At 31.7% G+C, this 22,433-nt stretch overlaps 6 protein-coding genes across 8 annotated transcripts; 3 read left to right on the top strand and 3 right to left on the bottom strand.

Annotated features, from left to right (window-relative positions):
• Positions 1-251: 251 nt before the first annotated feature.
• On the top strand, positions 252-2,197 carry LOC139090216 (zinc finger protein OZF-like). The gene is made up of 5 exons (XM_070639958.1): positions 252-545; positions 605-1,234; positions 1,296-1,331; positions 1,388-1,812; positions 1,874-2,197. Exons 1-5 carry the CDS (start codon positions 420-422, stop codon positions 2,070-2,072), a joined length of 1,416 nt encoding a protein of 471 aa, XP_070496059.1. The 5' UTR covers positions 252-419; the 3' UTR covers positions 2,073-2,197.
• Positions 1,801-4,738, bottom strand: Prp40 (pre-mRNA processing factor 40). Its single transcript, XM_070639957.1, has 3 exons — positions 4,562-4,738; positions 3,698-4,502; positions 1,801-3,635 (listed from the first exon to the last, which is right to left on the bottom strand). The coding sequence occupies exons 1-3, from the start codon at positions 4,676-4,678 to the stop codon at positions 2,506-2,508; spliced, it is 2,052 nt and encodes a 683-aa protein (XP_070496058.1). The 5' UTR covers positions 4,679-4,738; the 3' UTR covers positions 1,801-2,505.
• Positions 4,739-4,800: 62 nt separating this feature from the next.
• Positions 4,801-7,101, top strand: Saf6 (SAGA factor-like TAF6). The gene is made up of 5 exons (XM_070640156.1): positions 4,801-4,954; positions 5,014-5,142; positions 5,197-5,503; positions 5,559-6,353; positions 6,415-7,101. The coding sequence occupies exons 1-5, from the start codon at positions 4,868-4,870 to the stop codon at positions 7,041-7,043; spliced, it is 1,947 nt and encodes a 648-aa protein (XP_070496257.1). The 5' UTR covers positions 4,801-4,867; the 3' UTR covers positions 7,044-7,101.
• Positions 7,102-7,868: 767 nt separating this feature from the next.
• On the bottom strand, positions 7,869-9,214 carry RabGGTb (geranylgeranyl transferase type-2 subunit beta). The gene is made up of 4 exons (XM_070640159.1): positions 9,162-9,214; positions 9,012-9,104; positions 8,334-8,953; positions 7,869-8,271 (listed from the first exon to the last, which is right to left on the bottom strand). Exons 1-4 carry the CDS (start codon positions 9,168-9,170, stop codon positions 8,004-8,006), a joined length of 990 nt encoding a protein of 329 aa, XP_070496260.1. The 5' UTR covers positions 9,171-9,214; the 3' UTR covers positions 7,869-8,003.
• A 169-nt stretch (positions 9,215-9,383) lies between these two features.
• Gmppb (GDP-mannose pyrophosphorylase B) lies at positions 9,384-11,589 on the top strand. 2 transcript variants are annotated; one of them, XM_070640158.1, is made up of 5 exons: positions 9,393-9,521; positions 9,580-9,805; positions 9,867-10,401; positions 10,500-10,664; positions 11,167-11,589. In XM_070640158.1, exons 2-5 carry the CDS (start codon positions 9,641-9,643, stop codon positions 11,400-11,402), a joined length of 1,101 nt encoding a protein of 366 aa, XP_070496259.1. In that variant the 5' UTR covers positions 9,393-9,521; positions 9,580-9,640; the 3' UTR covers positions 11,403-11,589. The 2 variants fall into 2 exon arrangements, with proteins under 2 accessions (XP_070496258.1, XP_070496259.1); XM_070640157.1 differs by having other exon boundaries at positions 9,384-9,805.
• Positions 11,590-11,593: 4 nt separating this feature from the next.
• On the bottom strand, positions 11,594-16,295 carry Saf-B (Scaffold attachment factor B). Of its 2 annotated transcripts, none has more exons than XM_070640154.1 (7): positions 16,051-16,295; positions 15,299-15,731; positions 15,101-15,197; positions 14,987-15,033; positions 13,542-14,565; positions 12,599-12,733; positions 11,594-12,406 (listed from the first exon to the last, which is right to left on the bottom strand). In XM_070640154.1, the coding sequence occupies exons 1-7, from the start codon at positions 16,168-16,170 to the stop codon at positions 11,749-11,751; spliced, it is 2,514 nt and encodes an 837-aa protein (XP_070496255.1). In that variant the 5' UTR covers positions 16,171-16,295; the 3' UTR covers positions 11,594-11,748. The 2 variants fall into 2 exon arrangements, with proteins under 2 accessions (XP_070496255.1, XP_070496256.1); XM_070640155.1 differs by having other exon boundaries at positions 15,101-15,161.
• Between the last annotated feature and the right edge of the window lie 6,138 nt (positions 16,296-22,433).

The following is a 22,433-nucleotide window of genomic DNA, read 5'->3' as shown; positions in this document are numbered from 1 at the left end:
ATAGAATTTGGGCAGATCACGAGTGCACTGTTGCCTTAAAAACATAAACAATATCAAAATTATGAAAGTTTATTGTGTTAATTTTTACAAAACGCATTTCTATTGATTATAGATAATAATTGGACATACATATATTTTAATTAATTTTCCTGAGTGTATATGCTGCAAAAATAGAGCATAAATCTACCGTATTTTAAATTTTTAAACGTTTTCCTGTCTCGTTTGAATTTAAAAATTACCGTTTTTACCTAAAAATCAATTTACAGACTACTATGTTATGTAAACAAATTGTAAAAATTAATGAAAGTGAAATTTAAGGTCTGTGGATAACTTAAAAAGTTACAGATAATTAAGAGCCAAATAAACAGACTAAGTGACAGTGAAAGTACAACATTTTAAGTTATATACGCTTAGTAAATATGAAGTGTATGTTTTGTTTGAATTTTTTGGACGAAAATAATCTTATACACATTAATGATAGACTAGACGAAAATAATGAAATTATAGCCGCAGATTTAATTAGAATACATTTTCCATTTGCAGAGGTAAGCTGTCATTTTATTCAAAATTGATCAATTTCTAAAATTGTCATTTAAATTTTTAGAAAATCTTGAGAAACAGCGAAAATGAAAAAGTTTGCCATAATTGCTGGTATAACATCGATTCCTTTCATGAGTTCTTCACATTGGTTGCCAATAATTATGGCATGGAACCGAATATTAAATACGATGTAGGATCTCTGGATGTTGAAGATACAGATGCATTGAAAACGGAAGATTTAATTGTGTACGAAATAGACGCTAAAGATGATAAGGAAATATTTGACGAAAATCTCATAAAAGAAGAGACATCAGAACTCGACGAAACAATAACAGAATGGATCTCTGAAGAACATCCACAATACACACCAAAGACAAAATTTGATCTGCAATACTTTAATGAAAATGATACAGCCGACGATCAAAGAATTCGAGAAACAGCAAATATGCTTTGTGACTTATGTTCAATTCCAATCGAGAGTCTCAGGGACGCAAAATCTCATTTTAAGCATGCACATCAAATGGAAGGATACTTAATGTGTTGCAATAGAAAATTCAGACAACGATGTAGACTTGTAGAGCATGTTAATACTCATTATAATTATTCATATCCGTGTCCGATATGTGGCAAAACATTCGATTCTAAGAGCTATTTATCCAAGCACTTGGCATGTCATGAGACTATTAAGGAATACGTAAGGCACTTCGTTATTGAGTTTCCTGCACATAATCTATAATTATTCCTTGTTATTTCAGAAATGTGATCACTGTCCGAAGTCCTTTGCAAAGAAAGTAAGTGAATAGCATGAGCTAAACATAACATGTTGTTTATTGTTATTTATACATAGTTTCAGGTCAGAAATCATTTACTTTCCGTACATATTTTTGACAATGTTGAGGCGATCTTCGAATGTCCAATACAAGATTGTTTTAAGAAATTTGTGAATCAGGCGAGACTCAAGCATCATATTGATTATACTCACGCGGCAACAAACATGGAAATTTGTGAAATATGCTCGAAAACATTCAAAACCAAAAGTGCGATAGAGGAACACAAAAAGACTCATTTAAGAAAGCCTGAAGATAGAATCAAATGTGAAATATGTGGACATTACTTGGGTGATCTCAAATCCTATAATCGTCATGTTAAGAATCATGCAACGGAAGCACAAGAGAATCAATGTAGTTACTGCGGTAAAAAATCTCCAAATTTAAATGCCCTGAAAAAGCACATCCGATATGTTCATGAAATGCCAAAAAATTTCACTTGCAAGTATGTTTATTGAGCTTAATTTTATAGATCCTTAATTTACTAAAGAAATGTCAATTTACAGATATTGCGACAAAAGTTTTAAACGGCCACGCAATCTCATCGATCACGAAGCTTCTGTTCATACATTGCAAGATCTTTACACCTGCACATTTTGTCCTAGAACTTTTCGTAATCAATCAAATATGTTGTCGCATAGAAAGAAGCAACATCCAGATCAGTATCAAAAACCGTCTTACATGCGGGACGATGTCGTTGTTTAGCAGTAATTTAATTAAATTTTTCAACATAAATGAATTATTTCATTTAAAAAGAAATCATATGTGTGGAAACAAATGTAATAATATTACTAGATTAAAAAATATACAAGTTTTTAAGCGAAAATTAATTAATGTGAATGTCAAGGGATGGCTATTTTGAATGAAAACTAAAAGTTCATTTCAGTTCGGTTCATTTGAGCTAAAATTTAAAATTTCAAAAACCGTTAGAATTCAAATTTTTGAAAACCGTTAAAACTAAACAAGTATTTTTTGAATTTTAAATACCCGTTAATGTATTAAATCATTTTTATGCTGTTACAAATTACAGTTTATCAAAATTGCCATACCTTGAGTGTTGTGGACTTTAAAAAAAATTATTTAAAAGAAATAAAGAAACGAACAAAAGTCAAAAAAATGCCAATAAAAATAAGGAATCTTAATCTTCAGCTAGTTGTTTAAGTAATTCCAAGCGTTTTGATTCAAGTTCCGACTCGCTCATTGCCTGATCATCACTTAATGCAGCTTTCGGGGATGTAACATCTGATTCTTCATTACTGATATTCCCTGAACTATGCGGTGATCGTGTTTTATGCTTCTTCTTCTTTTTACGTTTCTTCTCGACAACTTCTTCCTCGTACACTTCCTCAATTGGCGATACTTCCTCCAAATTCTCATGTTCTTCGGACGACACAGAGCTTGATCGTGAACGCTTCTTTCGTTTTCGGTTCTTTTTTGACTTCTTTGATTTTGAGTGATGATGACTGCAAATGTTTTCTGTCTCATTTGTGAATTCATTCCATACTTCCTCAATCTTTAATTCTGCATCATACGCCTCATAGTCAATCTTATCAATTACACAGGCTTTTGCTTTCTCCCACGTATCTGCTGCAGTCAAACCAGCATCAAGCCAATGGTTTTTAACTTCATTCTCCAATTTTCTTATTCGACGATTTTCTTCCTTCTGTTTTTCCTTTTCTACAGCTGTTGCCTTCTCAAGCATTGAATTATATGTCAACTTTACATTACCTGGATCAAGTGAAGCTGATCGTTGATCTTCACAAACAACAGTGGCAAATTCCTCAAAGGATGTTTGTGCTTGAACATTAAACTTTCTTTCCTTGAGGATTTCTTTAATTAACTTTTTGTCATCATGATAATGTGCCTTTAATTGATCGACATAAAACTTGAAAAGATCTAATGGTGTTGATCCAGGTTGTCCGAGCATCGCTGAGAAACGTAAATCTGCTGATATTGTTGGATATAATTCAACCCATGTTGAAACTGATGTAAGCTTTCCATCTTCATGGAGGGAATCAAGCAATGTCAAGAAATTGTCACGATTCTTTCGTTGTAAACGTTTTTGCCGCCTTTTTTCGTTCTCTTTCTCTTCCGTTTCCTCAATTTCTAGTGCACGAATATGCTCCTCAAAAACAATCAATGCATCCTCTTTATCCATACCTAAAAGTGATATGTCACTCTTAAATTCGTTATTGTCCAACAGTAGTACTTGTGCTTCTGACCATGTCGATTGAAAGGATATCGATTCCATTGATTCTAGCAGTTTTCCTGAAGATTAAAAAGGAAATTATGAAAAACTGGATCAAATAAATTAAAGGATTAATACTTACTCAAAACCTTAATGTTCCTCTTTTTGAGCACTTTAGCTTCCTCTTTCTCTCGTTGACTTAAATTAAAGATACAATCTTCGAAAATATCCCGTCGGTCTTGTTCTGGCACTGTTTTCCATACTTCCAAATTTGAGAACATTTCCTCACATCGATAATATTTGACTGTGGAATCGACTTTTTCGTGGGACATGAGGAACTTTTCCAAATTTTCTTTCGACTTCTTTGCCTTTAATCTTTGTTCTTCCTTCTCTTCCTTTTGTTTTTGTGTTTTGTATGCATTGAATGCCTGCTTCTTTTCATTTAGCTTTTTAAAGGCATTATATTTAGGGTCTTTTGATATAATCTTTATGCACTGCTCCCATGTACATGCTGGAACATTCTTTTCTCTGAGAAATTCCTTGAATGCTTCAATTGCCTCTTTTTTGTCTTTAAATTCTACGACTGGTTCTTCTGGAATTTCTGCAATTGGCTTTTCTTCTTCTTTCGGCAAGACTGGAACTTCAATTGAATCAAGCTGAGCAAGGGTGGCTGCCATTGCATGATCCAGTGCTGAAGACGAGGAGTTTTCATTTGATCCTGGTGTTTTACTTATATTATCTGACATCATTAGTGGGGATGTTATTGGTGTGTTTGAAGATGATACTGGAAAAGATCCAGTGCTTCCTTTTTCGGAAGTAATTTTCTGTTTGATTTCGGTAAATTCTGGTGGTGCTGTCCATCTTGATTCCTTTGTTGCGGAATTGTAATAATACGGTTTACCTGAATCAGATATATATTCTTTCCACGGACAAGTTGATAATAAGCGCTGAAATAGTTAATTTCATTAATTTTTTTAACATAATTATTTCATGTTTTGAAACTTACTTCTCCGGGTGTTTTTAATGAATCTGGTTTATCCCAACGGCTTTCCTTTGTGACGGAATTATAATAATATATTCTCCCATCAGGAGCTCTATGTTCGCTCCATTCAAAAGTCGACATTTTTACTGTAATTCACCTTTTTTCTCAAGTTTTTATTTGAACAGTCAGTTCACGGCAAAAGGGAAGTCAACTACGCGCTTAAAAACTTTTGTGAAGTTTTCAAAAAACATTTGTAACGTTCTCGTCTAGTAAACAATCACAAATTCCTGTGATATAAATTATTTCACAAACACTGTTAATTAAAGTAGAATGGAGAATGGAAATGTCTCAAGGAAGAAGAGCAAAAAGAAGAAGATAAGAAGTAACAGCCCACAAGCCACAAATACCTCAGATAAAGTATGTAAAACAGGAGTAATTTAAAATTGTCAAAGCTTACTATTATTATTTAATTATAGTACTTTTGCGGGTTCAGCAATAGATCTGTAAGAAATATCTGTGAGCAAATTGACAATACGGAAATACAGCCAGAAGTGTATTCTAGATTAGCCGAAGATGCCACTTATAAACTTATGGAAGTTGTTAATGTAAGTCACTAAATCTCCTTAATTACGTTATGCTAATCAGTTATGCAATTGCAGAACATTAAAAATTATTCCAAACATAGTGGAGGAAAGGTTACATTTGAATTGACAAATGAAGTTCTCAAGGATTCAAATTGCTCATTAATTCTTGGTTCCGATACAAAATTATCCTATGATTTCATTGAGGACGATCACAAGCAGCTTATTTATTTCACACGGGATGAAACGCTAGACTTGACAGAAGAATTTAATAAGCATGTAACGGAAGAAAATGTAAATGGACCTATTTTTTTGACAAATACTTTCTTACTGGATGAAAAGATTGATGAGGATTACATCGAGTTCTACCATAGTATATGTGATGGTATGTCCTTTAAATTTGCCATAAAATTAGTTAATAATATTTATAAACTTTTTAGCTGTCTTCAATGGAGACGAAGAATGTACAAATGAAGCACTAAAAATACTCAGCAACAGCTGTCATGTGGCTGGTTTAGTTAAGCATTTCCTGATCAAATGGATTGATATGATTGCCATAAGCTACACAGATAACATACTTGATAAGTCTATTGGATATTTAGAAGCAATTTTAAGGAATCCGTACACAGTAAACAGCGACATGAATATTGAGCTTAAGCATGTCTGTCAGTTACTTTCGAGCTTACTTGTTGGCTCAATAAATGATGAAGTAAGAGAAAATGGCCATTATACTGAATTAGAACATGATCCATCAGAATATGCTACATACGATTCCAATATAGTCTCATATGATGGAAATAACGGAATTATTGATAATAACAATGGAATCAATATAGACGAAATATCAAGTGACTCAAATATGAAATTTGATGAGAATAATGCGATGCTGATTGAAAATTTTAGCATGGAATCGGAAAAGACAGGGAGAACTCTTCGAGATGAGCTAATTGAAGGATTTGAAGATTTTACAGTCAAAACAAAGCTTGAGAATCACGAAGAAGCATCAACAGAATCGACTCGATCAACAGGCGTCCGTAATGATATTGAAGATGAATTTAATGCACTTTTATCCACAAACTGTGCATCAACAATTAAATGTACTGAAAATAATGTTGATGCTATTTGTAAATTAATTGGAATGTGTGGCTCAAAATGGTTTGGAGTTGAGCATTACATGACGGTATTAATTATTAGTGAGGTTGAAAATTATCTGAAGATTAACAAAAGGATTACTGGTAAGGAATATGCTTACTGTGATAGAATAATTTTATTAATTAACATTTTTTATGTCTTTAGATTATGAGTGGCTAGGCAGAGTAGTTAAAGGACTATGGTCTCTCGGAGAATTCTCATTTCGGGAACTGCTCGTGTTTTTCGAGAAGGTGGAAACAAGGAATCTGATAATAGGCTCAAAGCTAGCATGTGACATTAATTGCTCAGCAATTTATCTCCGTGGCAAACGAGACATTTTCTTTTATGAATTTCTATATGAAGTATGCGGTGATAAGCTGCTTCCGTTTCTCGTTTATTATGCCAAATACCTGCTGAATCACAACAAACGAATTGCTAAGATTGAGGAACACAATAAGACACAAACAAATACGATCTTTAAAATAACACCGAAGAAAAGATTTATTGGATATAGAATACAAAGATTACATCCAATAATTGATAATCGACAACCAATCACAAAACTCATTTCTCAAGCACCAAAGACAATCAATATCCAGTATGGACATAAAATATCAACAAAAAAGATGAGAAAGTTCACAAGGATCGATGAGAAGCGAGAAATTGTCCAAAATCCTGATAGTTTATATTCATTTAATCAAAGAGTTGTTATTGTTAAAGGACGATACTTGAAATCATTGTCGAATGAGAAGAAAATTAATTATTACACAAGTTTTCACAATTTTACACTATAGAATATTTAATTAAGTTAAGTAAAGTATTAAAATAAATAACGTAATTATGGAGAAAATGCTTCCTGCCTTAGTATTCATGAATGAAAGTGATTGTTATGATATTGATGTTTTCTATTTTGATCGGGAAGTTCAAGTGTAAGTTAATTAATCATTGTTGGTATCATAGACATGACTATTGCTTCATTTCAGCCGCAATCTTTACGTGACAAGCAAAAGTTGTCAATTAGAAAAGCTCATTTATGAACAACAAACAAAAAAGTGTGAGCAGCCAACATCAAAGCAATTCATATCCAGTGTCGACATAAAGCAGACATTCCAAGTAAAGCATATAGCTGAAGAAATTAAAATTACTGATCAGCCTTACAAGAGGATATTGTACAAAAATTCTGTTGAAATTCATGTAAGCCACTTGTTGAATGATTTGTCATGTTTATGCTGTTTTATGAGTCAGAAGTGGAAAATTGCTTTGTCAATTTCAAGGCTCAGACACTCATCTTTGAATTTGAGTGTGAGATTAAAATTATTCTGGATTTTAATCTAGAGATTAAAATTAATCTTAAAATTTTGAAAGTTGAACAAATTCAAATTTTTGAAAACTGTTAAAAATTTAAAATTTTGAAAACCGTTAAAATTTAAATTTTTGAAAAATGTTAAATTTTTAAAATTCTTATAGTTTCAGTTTGAAATCTGTTTAATTCTATTACAGCGAAGTAGCAAATCAGAACAATTGCCGAGCATCAAAATTGTCCCATCATATGATAGAGATGTATTAACATGGAAGACGTCAGTCACATTTGACATATACGATGAAACAAACGGATGTGCTTAATGTTTTAATACGTTTTATTTTGCTAACAAGCTGTCATTTAAATTAATTTTTTTTTTAGATTTTAATGGTATTTGTTTCTTAGCTTTATAGTGCACGCTTTATAAGCTTAATAAATTATCTTCCTTAATGCTTCAAGAGTCCAAAATTTGAACTTTATATAATTTCTCTACAATCTCTTCAGGCATACAGAATGTTGGGTTGATTTTCTTTAAATTTGGATATCCTAGCAATGACAATGCACCGACTCCAAAGAGTGTATGGAAGATGTCTGGAATATTTCCTGGTCGATCACTAAAACCGCCTGTTTCTGTGTCTTGGCACGATAATATAAATTCCTTTAATTTTTCTCCACTTATCCAATGTGATCTTCCCATGATTGTTAATGATGACAGCACCCACCTTTATAAGACATAGGATTAAATACTTTATATTGATATTAACAGTTAAAATCAATTTCTTACCAAGAATAGCAGACATCTGGTAACTTTTCAGGCCTTCCATTTAATCCACCAGACTTCAACTGTCTTTCACACAGCCACCATGCCAATTTCTCCGTTTCTAATTTATGTAAATTATGTGTTATGGATAGAAATCCTACACAACAATAAATTAAGCCAGCATGACTTTCAGCATTTGGTTTACTTCCAAAGCCACCATCGACATTTCCACATGATAATACAAATTCAACAGCTTTATCAACATCAATTAGATTCATTTGGTTTGTTAATGCTAATATTGCTACTGCACAGAATGAAAATCGTGTATCCACTTCACCCCATTTATCACCAAAGAAAGATCCATCAGGCTGTTGTAATAATTGGACATACTTCCCAACAGCAGCTACATCAATCTCATCTAATGCATTGTATGTACAGAGAATTTGAATAGCACTAAGTGTATAGAGTAGATGTGGATCATGTCCTTCACAAGCAGAGATTCCTCCACTTTTCTTGCATTGACACTTTTTAATGAATCCAATAATCGATAATTTATCAAGCTTATCTAATTCGCCCATTATATCTAAGCAGGTTGTACCCCAATAGATTCCACTCATCCGTAAAAACTCAGTCATAGTGTATTCCTATGGTCATTTCAATTAAAATTAATTAATTTCAATAAAAAATGTAACAATTACTTACAAAGTCATTTTTATCATTTCCATGGTTTGCTACATAATTAACATGTTTCTCAAACAAAAGATCCTTAGGATTGCTATCAGTCTGGCCGTTTTCCTAAACATCCAGCATTAATTAAAGTCGAGAAATTAAATAAATATTATTTTATCTTACCAAATCCATTTTTGCTGTATCTTGTACCTTTATCACTGATGTATGTTGATGATATCTTTCGTTAAGTTGATTTATGCAGGAATTAAGGGTAGTTTATTGTTAATTAGGGATGTTTGGTATGATAATTGATAAAATTTAACAAATGGAATCAAATAAGATTCAGTAAGGAACTGTGTTAAGGATAAATGATAAGATTGGATTCTCCGTTTTTACACGGACCGATTTATTTAGATTCACAGAAAAAAAAACTTTTGTTATCACAAATATTAATAGTTGAGTCACCGTTTTGTATTATAGCTACGTCTTCATTTTTAATCCACAAAGAGTTTCCCTGCTGTTTAATTATATTAACTAATTTATGTGAAATTGTGCTAATATTCTAGATTTAATTATATATTAAATAGTGTGAAAATTTTAGATCAATTTGTTGATTTTATTTCAAGACCGAAAAAAGTTTAATTAATTAATTGTGAATCGAAATGTCGACAGAGAAGTGTCAAATGCGGGCATTAATATTAGTTGGTGGATATGGTACAAGATTAAGGCCTTTAACACTATCACGACCGAAACCTCTTGTTGAATTTGCTAATAAGCCGATTCTATTGCATCAAATTGAGGCACTAAAGGAAGCTGGAGTAACTGAGGTATGTTTAATAACTGAAAAGTGTATAGTTATGCTGTAACTCAATTGATTTATTGCTCTAGGTTATTTTGGCAGTATCATACAGAGCGGATGAGATGGAAAAGGAACTAAAACAAGAGACAGAAAAGTTGGGAGTAAATCTTATATTTTCACATGAAACAGAACCACTTGGAACTGCCGGGCCTCTTGCATTGGCCAAAGATATTTTATTAACAAGTCCAGAACCATTTTATGTACTAAATTCTGACGTCATTTGTGACTTTCCATTTCAAGAACTTGAGAAATTTCACAGGAATCACGGGAAAGAAGGAACAATTGTTGTAACAAAAGTCGAAGAACCATCCAAATATGGTGTTGTTCTATATAACAATGATGGATGCATTGAAAGCTTTATCGAAAAACCTCAAGAATTTGTCAGTAATAAAATTAACGCCGGCTTATATATCCTTAATCCTTCCGTTTTATCACGCATACAATTAAAACCGACATCAATTGAAAAAGAAGTATTTCCGTTTATGTCAAGTGACAAGCAGCTTTATGCATTTGAGCTTAATGGTTTCTGGATGGATATTGGACAACCTAAAGACTTTTTAACAGGTACATACTTAATTATGTCACTAAAGTTATTTATGACTTGACAATATGCTACAATATTTTTTGTGATAACGTTTCTCATTACTTCTCATTTTTCACAGGAATGTGCTTATATTTAAATTCATTGAAACATCGTAATCCATCTCAGCTATATGAAGGTGAAGGAATCGTTGGGAATGTATTAGTCGATCCATCAGCGAAAATTGGAAAAGGTTGTAGAATTGGACCTAATGTCACGATTGGACCTGACTGCGTAATTGAGGATGGTAATAAATCATGTCATTTAGTTATTTATGGGGTGTATTAGACAGGAGAAATTAGTTTCGTATGAATTTGTTGCTTTATAGCTGCCATAAGCGAAATTTTAGGGATTTTAACGGTCGGAAGTAATTTAAATTTGATGATTTTTTTGAATGCATAACGGTTAAAAAATATTTGAATTTTATCTGTCAAAATATTTTTTGAACAAATTTGAATTTTAACGGCAAAATTTGTTAAAATTATCAAAAACTAATTTAAATGAGGAAGTAAAGCGACAAATAATGGACAAATTATAGCCAAGGTCGTATTAGTGAAATTTATGTGAAGGACAAATAAATCCATCAATTCCATTAACGGTTTTCATAGAAAAAAACATTTTTGCGTGATAAATTTCTCTAAATAGACAGCAGAAGAACTAGAAAAAACAACTGTCTAAACAGCCTATAATACTCAAAATTTTATGACCTATTTGATTAGCATATCTTTAAAAATTTCTCTTATCTTTAGGTGTGTGTATCAAGAGATGTACTCTTCTAAAGGGAGCTATCGTTAAGTCACATTCGTGGCTTAGTTCTTGTATTATTGGATGGCGTTGTATTGTAGGTCGATGGGTGAGATTGGAGGGAATAACAGTACTTGGTGAGGATGTGATTGTAAAAGATGAAGTATTCGTAAATGGTGGACAAGTATTGCCGCACAAAAGCATCTCGGAAAGTGTTCCTGAACCTTCAATTATTATGTAAAAAAATTTTTTTATAAAAGGAATTGTCTTATTATTTTTTATATACACAGATATATATACAGATGTACTTCTGTTCTTATCACCATTTTTAATTACATACTTACTCTTATTATTTTACTTCTATTCGTATTTTGTTGCAATAAAGCGCATTCCTTTAATTTGATAAGAGTATTAAATAAAAAAAACTAATAATTTACATAAATTTCAAGCAATTCTGGCTTTATTCCATATTTGTGTATGTAATCTTAGTGATTATAACTTCGAATCAATTATGTGAGAATTATATTTAAGTATATGCTAATACAATAATAAAAAGGTAAGATATGGATATGGATCAAATAATGTCTTTACCAACGTGGATTCCCAGTAAATCGTGTGGATGTTGTTGGTATGATATTTGAGTTCCCGTTGCTGACATATTGTGTAGTTCTCATTGTCTGATCGATTGGATAATGTTGAGAAGTTTTACGGTCACTGGTTTGGAAGCGATAGTCACGATTATCATCCATATTACTACGTGACCAAGATGCACCATTATCTGCTGTCTGTGCTTTTGCAGCATTCCATAAATCAGTTGAGCCCATACCACTGAATTGTGTTTGATGACTTGTATTTCCAGCCCATGTTGTTGTGCTTGGAACTACTGGAGGACGATTATATCGAGTGTCTGATTGTGAGTCATAATAACGTGATTTACTGCTGTCATTTCGAGAATCATCAACTCGAGTCCCACTGCTTCGATAATCAGAAGTTGATGTACGATCTGAATATCTGTCTTTACTGGAATTTAATGATGAATCAACGCGACTACTTGAAGAATTGTAGCTTCTTGACGAGACATCAGTGTCTCTCTTGTAATCATCTCTGCTACTTCCACTACTCTTATAAGAATCTCGTTTATAGTCATCACGACTCTTTGATGAATATCCATCATCACGTTTTGGATAGTCGTCGAGACGTTTCTTAATGTCTGTTGTTGATCGATCGCGATCATATCCCGAGCTTCTGAAATTGGGAAAAAATTTAAGAATTAATAAAATGTTCGATAAATTTTTAACGGCTTTTCAGATTTCAAAATTTCATGAACTGAACTGAGTTGAAGTTTTCGTTAAATTACTGAACTTTCGCTAAATTTTTAAATTTTCAAATGCCGTTAAATATCTAAAAATTATTGCTAAAATTTTAAATTTAACTTACCGAGTCAAATCGAATCTCGGAGGTGGTGGTGCTTCAAATCCGCGTCTATCAGTTGCTGGTCTCTTTCTATCACGATCATCGTCATAACGATCATTTGATAATGGTCTCTTTATTGCCCGTTTCTCCTCTTCAATCCTAGATTTTCAGTAAATTAGAAAAAAAAAGAAAATCCATTATGTAGCCACAATTTTCAACAAGACTGAATATGTTTAAGCAAAACTAATTCAAGGACAATAATTAACAAAATAATTTCAATATCGAATGGTTGTGTTTGCATGTAGAACATGTTAACGTTTGCGCTGGATCTAGAGCTGTTTGCTTCGTCTGTCTGATTTAGTTGATTGTTCTGCTCTATCTCATGCTTTGTCCATTGATAGCTGTGGTTCTGAATAGTGGCATCTCTGCTTGGTTCCAAAATGTTATCAAAATTAGTTCCTAGTACCAAAATGTTCTCAATAATGCTATAGCTTCTAGCTGGATCACCAAGATTAATATCTAGCAGTGCTGATCATTGATTGCTGACTACATACTTATCAAGTAATGTGAAGTGTGATGCAGTTGGATGGTGCTCGCAAAATTGACTCCAAAAATAATATCTCAAATCTTCTCAAGTCTAAGAAAGGTGTGATGTCCGTCCACAAACATTAACATGCCCTACAGAGGCAATGATTTTAAGTTTTCGTATTTTTTCATTAAATAAATTTTCTTTCATCTTTTCTTGATAATAATATTTAAGGACAAGTGTGAAAACATCAAAGAACGACCTCAAAAAGGAGAAAAATTGATTGAAACAGAACTGAATAGTTAATTAAATCTACCGCTACTAAATATGTGTATATCAGGCGAAAATAGATTGAATTATTTGTTTTATACTTAATAATGAAAGAAAAAAAGGATATAGAGAATGTTCTGATTATCATCAGTGTTACATGTAATGTCATACTTTCTCTGCTGTCTCTTTAATTCTAGACGCTCAAATTCGATCTTTTCCATCTCCAATTTCTGTCTCTCACGCTGAATTCGGACCAATTCAGCCTTTTCCTTTGCAATCTTTGCCTTTTCGAGTTCCAACTTTTCACGTTCTCTTGCTAGACGTGCATCTTCTTCAATTTGTCGTCTTCTGATCTCACGACGGCGTCTTTCCTCTTCACGCATTTCCTTTTCACGTAATTCACGCTCACGTTCACGACGACGACGAATTTCACGTTCCTCTCGTAAACGGCTGAGTGATAAAATCTCCCGACTTCTTGATCGACGAACAACTTCACGTGATCGCTGTCTATTTTTTATATCTTTTGTATCATTTCTTCGTTCTCTTGACTTTTCTTTTGATTTTGATGATCTTGGCGGTGAAATTCGCTTTCGTGGTGGCTTTGATGGAGATGATGAGGTTGATTCGTCGCCTTTTTCACTTTTAACTGTATCTTTTGTCTTGCTTACAGATTTCTCCTTTCGATCAGACTCTTTCGAATCCTTGCTCGTTGTACTTGTTGTTGTGTCTGATTTCTTTGTATCAGTTGATTCTTTCTTCTTTTCAACTGTTGTTGATGTCCCATTTGTTGGCTTGACTGCTGTTTCAGTTGGTTTTGTTGCAGTGACGGCTTTTGATGCACCAGCTAAATCATTCTTTGCACGTTCAACGGATATCATTCGTCCATGAAGTTCAGTACGATGTAAATGCTCAATACATTCAGTTGCATCACTTGAATTTGCCATTGTAACGTATCCAAAGCATCGTTGATTTGCTGATCGAGTGTTTGTAACAATTTTTGCTCCAACAACTTTACCATGCTTGCCAAAGATTAGCTTCAAGTCTGTAGCTCTAGTGAGAGCAGATAGTCCAGAAACCCACAAGTTACGACTTGGTTGCTGATTAGCGGTATTATTTGGTGTCGTAGTCGGTGACGGTGCTGTAATTTTCTTCTTTTCCGCTGCTCCGACACTAGACACTGCAGTTGAAGTTACTTCTATAATTCCGTAAGATAGTCCGAACAGAAAATAGGAAATATTGAATTCATTTTAATACTTTTTCATTTGGGAATTTTTCATTTTTTTTGATTTTTTTTTAAATTTTTAATAAAGAGATTAATAAAATGCTCGATGTCAGGATATCCTTTGTAATCAGCACATTACAAAGTTCTTACCCATTTATCACATTTAACAACAACGTCTGCCGTCTATCGGATGATGCCAAATCTTTCTTTTCTGGATATCTTTTTTAACTCAAAATTATCTTGATGACCAAAATTATTTGGTTTACAAAAAAACATTCTTTTTTTATAGAGCACTTGTGACATAAACAAATCCTTAATAATCTATCTATATACGTGTACTTCACATTACTTGAATCAACAACTTGATAGGATTTTTTACACAAGCTTAACTTACCGTCTTTTCCAGATTTCACACTCGACGTGTCTTTCGACTTTTCCTCACTAAAAAAGTGATTATTAAACTATGTTAATTAAGTCTAAAAAGCATTGAAAACTAATCATGTGTTACCTTTCAGCCTTCTTTTCACTTGATGGATTCACTTGTTGCTTATCGTCTCCAGATTTATCATCTGCATCGATAATAGGATTTTCAGTTATTTCAGTGTCTTTATATGCGTTAATGAATGGATGTTAGTAAAATGAGAGAATGAGATTAAGCATGTTAGTTACCATCACCAAAATGTAAGTTATTTCTTATAAATTTTACCTTTCGGCTTAATATCATCTTCGTCGCGGAGCATTTGTTCCTCTTCTTCACCGATAGTTAAATTTATAGAATCTTCATTATCGATGTTGCTTGTTTCACCGTCCAAATCCTTCGATTCCTCCTCATTTGTTTCTTTTGGCTGTTCCTCACCTGTTTGTTCTTGATTTTCTTCAATTTTATCGTCAGACATGTCGATGTCTTCACTACACTCATCCTTAAGGATCAATTCATCCTCATTGATAGAACTGTCATTTAAATCCTCTTGACTGCTCGACTCATTAACTTCAATTGTTGGCTTTTCTTCTTCAGGCTCTTCCTCTTTTGGCTTTTCAGGCTCCTTTGCAGTTTTTGCTGGAGTTGTTGGCTTAACCGATTTTCCTTTGTTTATTTCAAACAAATATTCATTTGGATCATGTCCTTCGTCAATTAGAGCCTGAAATGTTATGATTATAAGAAAAATTAATTAGAGGATTTACAAAACTGCATGTATGATTAAAAGCAATTAAAAATTAGCAATTATTAAAAGAACATCATTTAAACAATTAATACAATTTAAAGATGGTTCTTTAACATACAGAAATCCAACAACAATTTCAAACATGGCGAAAAACATCCAGTAATTCAATGTGTTTTAAAAAACTTAAAATAATCTCTAAAAAATGACAAATTATCATTTAATAACATGTTAGCTTTGCTTATCATGACTTATAATACTATTATTAGTGATTTATGGCATACTAAATCCTAGTTACCTTCTCTAATCTTTCAATTAAAATTGTTTTCACTCCACTGGTTTCCAAAGATCGCTTTTCTAATTCACTTTTTAGATCCACGACACGCAAATCGTTTAATTTCTTCTTCTCGTCAGCCATTATATCTTAGAATATCCACAATTATATTTAATCGCTGATTTTAACTGGGTTTTTTGATTTTTTAGTTTTTATGTTTTGCTCACACAGTCTTTCCTTGAATTTTGATAATGGGCAATTCCGATGTTCGCTTTTTTTTGTAAAAATTGATTTTTGAATTCGAAACTACTGTTATGATATTTTGATAAAGAAGATGGATAGGAATGTGGAATTGATACAGCTTGGAAGGAACTTTATTTAAATCCTTTTAGAGAATTTTTAAAACTACGGGACAACAGGTAAGTCCGGAAAGTTCCGGTGTTTATGTTTTGCACTTCTTTTGAAAGTGGCGTAGTTTTGTGCATGCAAGAATAAACATTCAAAAATTAAAAAGCCGTTACAATCAAAACATTTTTTTAACGAAAGTAGAATTAATTCTTAAAACAGCAATCATTAATTCATAGTTCAGTTTAATGGCTATGAACCAGCAGTTATTTTATTACCTTTTTTAATTACCTATCTATTTAATTCATATGAATATTTTAACTTATTAACGCTTTACATTTTATTGCGATTTCGTCTGAGGGTGTCTGGGATATAAAAGGATACTGATGATCAATTAAAAACTAATATAATATAATTAGGTTGATAAATTGATGAAATTCCTAGTATTCGGATCTGAAAGATGCACATTGCACTGCATACACTAGACACAATGATCCACAACAATTCCACCTCAATCCATCAAAAAGTCAAAACATCCAGAACAGAATACCTGAAAAAAATGGTGCGAATATGTATCTACCTACAAAACGTGCTCGGTATATATCAAAATAGTTAATTGCTGTAGATTGTTTTCGTTCTCTGCCCTTTTGTTTCACTTCTATTTCGTGCTTTGTATTTTGAAATTCTCATGATGGTCGAGGAGAAGCACACAATAATTAATTAACAATGAATGTTTGTTGGTTTTTTCAAAAAATGATATGAACATTATAATAGACATACATTACGAATCCTTCATTTATAAACGCGTATAGAGACTGAAGAGGTTACTGTATTTATTCTATGATTAATAGCACTGAAATATTTCATTTTACTACAAGATTATGCAATTAATCAGTGTTCTTTAAAATTGAAATTCATGTAAACTTCCCTCTTGAAATTAATTTAACATTATCATGATTGGCTCTTCCTGCCTATTTGCCTGCCTGCCTGCCCTGTCCATATGTCTAATTTGCAATTTTATTTAATAATAATTGATATAAATTTCAGCATATTTAAACTTCCTCCTTCGTTTTTCTCTTAATATGATTGTCATGCATGGCAGACATCAAGTATTATGAGTGCTGACTGTGTACCTTTGTCTCAAGATTTATAGATGGATGTGCGGATTACACGATTTTGTTTTATTCCGTTGAAATGTAAACAAATTTAAAAATTTGGAAAAAATTGAATAGAAACAAGAAAGCATTGAAGTAGTGTATTTATGCATTCATCAAGGAGATTTTCGAGCATATAATCATTTGCAATGTTTCTGTACTAAGGAAAGCGGAAAATTTGATGAAATTGATTTTACAATCTTTTTATCATGGTGTTAGTGTTTGAATTCAAATTTTTAACGGAAAGATTTTTCAGATCTGAGTCAGCTTTGAGACTGAATAAGAGTAAATAAGAAGTAATTTAATAGAAAAATTGACATAGGAAAAGTATCGTCATAACAAGATTTATTCAATAAAATTAGTCTGTAAATATTGCACATTTATTTATTCATTGCAATGTAATAAACGGAAAAAGAATGCAGATTTATGACGAAAAAGTTGGAAATTTACACTTACTGAACTCAGTTTAAAATGGGATCTCCCGCTGTATATATATCGATAATTTCGTGCGCAAAATAAATCTTGCAATAATATAAAAATCGAAGAGAAAAGAAAGGAAAGGGAGTTGCATTGGAATGTTCATGATTATATGTAATGTAAAGGAAAGGAAGAAAGAAAGATGAAACAATTCTGAGATGCAAAAACGAAGTAAGGAAAAACGATTATTCAACAAGAGTGTGAAAATATTTGGATTGTACACTAAAAATTCATGTTCATTTTACAATTCACGAAATCTTACATTTCGCCAGAATATGATATGTTGTTGGCCGGCTAGCTATTCGTGATTTTCAGTTTTTATTTTATGATTTATGTTCCTTTTAAATGTTCAATGTATTAAAAAAATAAAGAAAAAAGAAATAGTGATATATCGATATTGACGAACATCTTCACGATTCATTTCATACATGATTAATGCCTTTAACACTTTTAAAGTGTCATTACTTATGGGCTTTTAGTTAACCTAGCTGATATTTATTAATTTCGTGAATAAGCTGTCCATTGATAATAGCAAAAAATTGTTTAATTTCAGGTTAGGTAATGCAGAGGTCGTTTTCAAGTCTAAAACTGGAATATTAATCTCTTTTTTCCTCATAAGTTGTTAATCATTCTGCAAATCTAGTAAGTTCATCAGTTAAGTTTATTTTGGAAAATTTCTTTATTCAGCAAGTTCAGTGCTAAATCAGGCTTATTCAGCAAACTTGTCCAAGATATAGAAACCACTTATTTAGCGAATCTAAGCTAGATCAGTTAGATTCAGCTTAGTTTAGTTTTTCAGCTAAATTCAGCTTATTCAGCAGATCAGAGCCAAAACTTTAGGAACCTTTTATTCAGCACAACTCTGCTAATTTCATTGAAATTTTACTAATTTAGCTTAGTAAGCTTACTTATTTTAGTGCTGAATTAAAGTTATTCAGCAAAAATTTGAAAAAATTTAAGCCAATATATATATATGTGGTCATACGGAAAAAAATCGCCCCAAAATCGCCCCAAACAAAACTAATACATTGACAACAGATAAATTTAAATTTCAAATAACGGTTACGAAAAATGGAAACAAATAATTTTTTGCATTGTCAATCAGTCGATTTAAAGAACAGTCGACGTTTCCTTAACGTACCTCTCAGGATGTTTCAAGACATTCGCCGTAATCAATGTAAACTTGTTGATAAATAAAAATTTTATAACCGTCATTTGAAATTCAATTTATTTACGTACTGTAAATTTTGTCATTGTGTTAGTCTTTCCAAAAATAACCGTCATTTTTTATAAATATATATATGGACATTTCCACCGATTGGTTGAGATTCCTGTCAGCTCTAATATTGTCGTTTTTGGAAAATTTGATTTGTTAAAATTTTAAACTTTAACTAATCAAATAATATCAGAAACACATGAAATTTTTAGCATTTAATGTTTTTTATGTATTCAATTTAACTTATCAAGCTATTTACATCAAAACACCGAAGTCAAAATTCAGTACGTTTTTGCGGATTAGCGTTGCTTTGAAAAAAATTACATAAAATCTCAATTTTAAGTTTAATTAAAGTGTTTTAGGCGTGTCTGATTGAGAAAAGTTATAAAAAATGGAAAATTACATGATATAAGGACGGTAAAGTATAGTAAAACAGTCTAGAAGGTTGAAATTTCTGCTTCAAAAGTAAAAATTCAACCCTGTGTATCCAAGCAACATTAAAAATGAAAATTTCTCACTAATTAAGCGATAACAACATTGAAGAATTAGACAAAATTAGATTCATTTTAGCATAGGATATTGCAAAGAAAACAACCAAAAACTTTCTAAAGAGAAAACTTAATTCAAAGACAAAAATTTTGGAAAATTTTATCAGTTTTATTGATTTAAGCATCTGTTTATTCAGCACAATTCAGCAAACAATGTTTTCAAAAAATATCATTTATTGAATAATTTTATTCAACTGGAAGCGATTTCAATACAATTTATTAAGTATAATCACGCACATCATTGTCCTTAACATAAAATCAACAATCAGAACCAAATTAAATGCTATTTTCGTGATATTCAAAGCTTCATCTTCATCTTAGTCATTACATAACAATCAAAACTTTATAAATAAACTTCATGATGTCTAGCAGTTTCATAAAAAAACGAGAAGTAATTTTGCATGATTAACAACAATTTCCTTTCATGATTTGACTGTCAAAGAAGAAAGAAAAAAATAAAAAATTACATTTAATGTAGTTTATCAATAATATTACATCAATACACCCACATGCGCGCTCTTTTAATGCTCCATCAAGACTTTTTATTTGCACAGAAGACTTTCCAAAGAGCAGCCAATCAACATTCGTTTCTACTGTACGATAATAATTTATTCGTAAAACGAAAAATGATAAGAATGAAGCATAGCACTACAACGCATGCATGCGCATTGAAATAAATCTGAATGATCGATGGGAAGAGCAGACTAAAATGTATCGGAAATGAAAATTTCTGATTTGGAGCTGGAATTTTGTGAAAATTTTAGAAATTTCAAGATTTTTGAGGTTATTACAGATTTTTTAAGAATTTTTGGTCTTAGAATCCAATTAAATGTGTATCTAACCATTTGGTATGAATCTTAGCATGAGCTGAAAGACAGAACACAATAACATCGAGATCCAGCTGTAAGAAAACATGAAAAGATTCACAAATATTTTTTAATTAAAAATTTCCCTCAGCAAAAATAATTTTAATTAAAAATTCGCAACATTTAATTTTTCACACTCAACGTCTCCTACTTAAGATGCAAGAAAAAAGGAGTAAAGGAAGGAAAAAAAATTCACAAAACATGCTTGCGAATGAGTAAAAAAAAAATTTTTTTTTTGTCGCGCGGAAAAATTAGCAACGACGGGGAGTCGCCTCGCGAGACAATAAAACAAGTTGAATTCTTATGGTTTTCTGCAAGTGTAAATAAGCAATTTCTTTCCTTCTGCTTTATTATTGTTTATCAGTATGAGGTAGCATGTTGATAATTTTACAGGAGCTTTTATCATGAAATTTTATTATATGAAAAATTATTAATAATATTTACCTACTATAAAATCTCATCTCACCGTTTGAGAAAGAAAATATGAAAATTGTGATCAAATAACACTTATAATTACTAAGAAAAAATCTCACAACTTGAAGTCAATCAATTATAATTGGAAACCTAATTAGATATTTTTTTTTACATCAAAATTTCCAAAGATTATAAAAAGCTATCAAAAATCTAATCCATACATTCAGTGGCGGGATTAATTAACATTAATTGGGTTCAATTTTTCATCATTTTAGACTGTTAGACTGTTATGAAAGAAAACCAATCAATCGATGTGGAATTAACATGTATTGAGCTATTTTCTTCTTTTTAAAATTATTTTAATGCGAATAAGTTTGTTGACTGGCAAAAGCGCATGTCATGAGAAATTAGCTTGAAGATAAAGAAGTCTAGCAAGAGTAGAATTAAGTCTAGAGCTTTTAATTTCGTATGAAATTGACAAATTGGCTGTAAAATAATATTCAATGTTTATTCTTCGGAGTTCAAAAACAAACTGAACTTTTGTATGAAAAGGGGTTTTCAACTATGTATATTAAATATTATTCAAATCTCAAATTAACGTTAAAACAGTTTCGAACAAGTTTTATGATCTTACTCGTCGCTTTGAGTGACTTTTGTCAACAATCCACAACTTTTGACCAATAAAACACTTTAAATCATGAAAACATTGTTGACTGTAAGCAGTTTGATCAAAAGTCATGGATATGTCGCTTATTCCGACGCTTTTATTTATTTTCCAATGTTCCTGACAAAAGAATGTCTTTTAAAGCTACCTAAAAACACGTTAAACACTTTACATCAAAATTTTCACAGCCATAACAGTCAAAATAAAGCCACCAACTCACTCACTACCCAAAAATGCTCCAAAAAGAAATCCAATCATGCGAATATGAAGAAAACAATTTCTAGCCTCCTCCTAATACAAATTACTCAACAAATTGAATGTATATATTTCGATAATAAAGAGATTTTAATTATAACATTAAATTTTTTCTATGTATTATAGCTGTATAGATAGAAATCTAGTATTATTGCTATACATACTGTCATGGTCATGTTAATTTTCAGTCCAACTTGCAAATTATATTTTGTTCACATGATCATAATGCCGTTAAATTTATTGCACATTTATGTCTACTTTTATGTGCTTCGATAATTATTTTCGAGATTTTTATTATTTGATGGAGGTTATGACTATACATATGGGAATTAATAAATTTTTGTCAAATGACTCTAAATTGCATGACAGCCATCAGTCAAGTTTGTGGAGCTTTTGGGGTAATTTTTCATGTCAACGAATTAGTCATATGACATTTTGTCAGTATTGAGTAAGTTAGACATTATGAGT

This window comes from Chironomus tepperi, unplaced genomic scaffold, assembly GCF_022539635.2.
Source record: "Chironomus tepperi strain 1889 unplaced genomic scaffold, CSIRO-AGI_Ctep_v1 contig_217, whole genome shotgun sequence".
Lineage (NCBI taxonomy): Eukaryota > Metazoa > Arthropoda > Insecta > Diptera > Chironomidae > Chironomus > Chironomus tepperi.
Note: the sequence above shows the minus strand (reverse complement) of the source record. Positions and strands in the feature narration are given on the sequence as shown.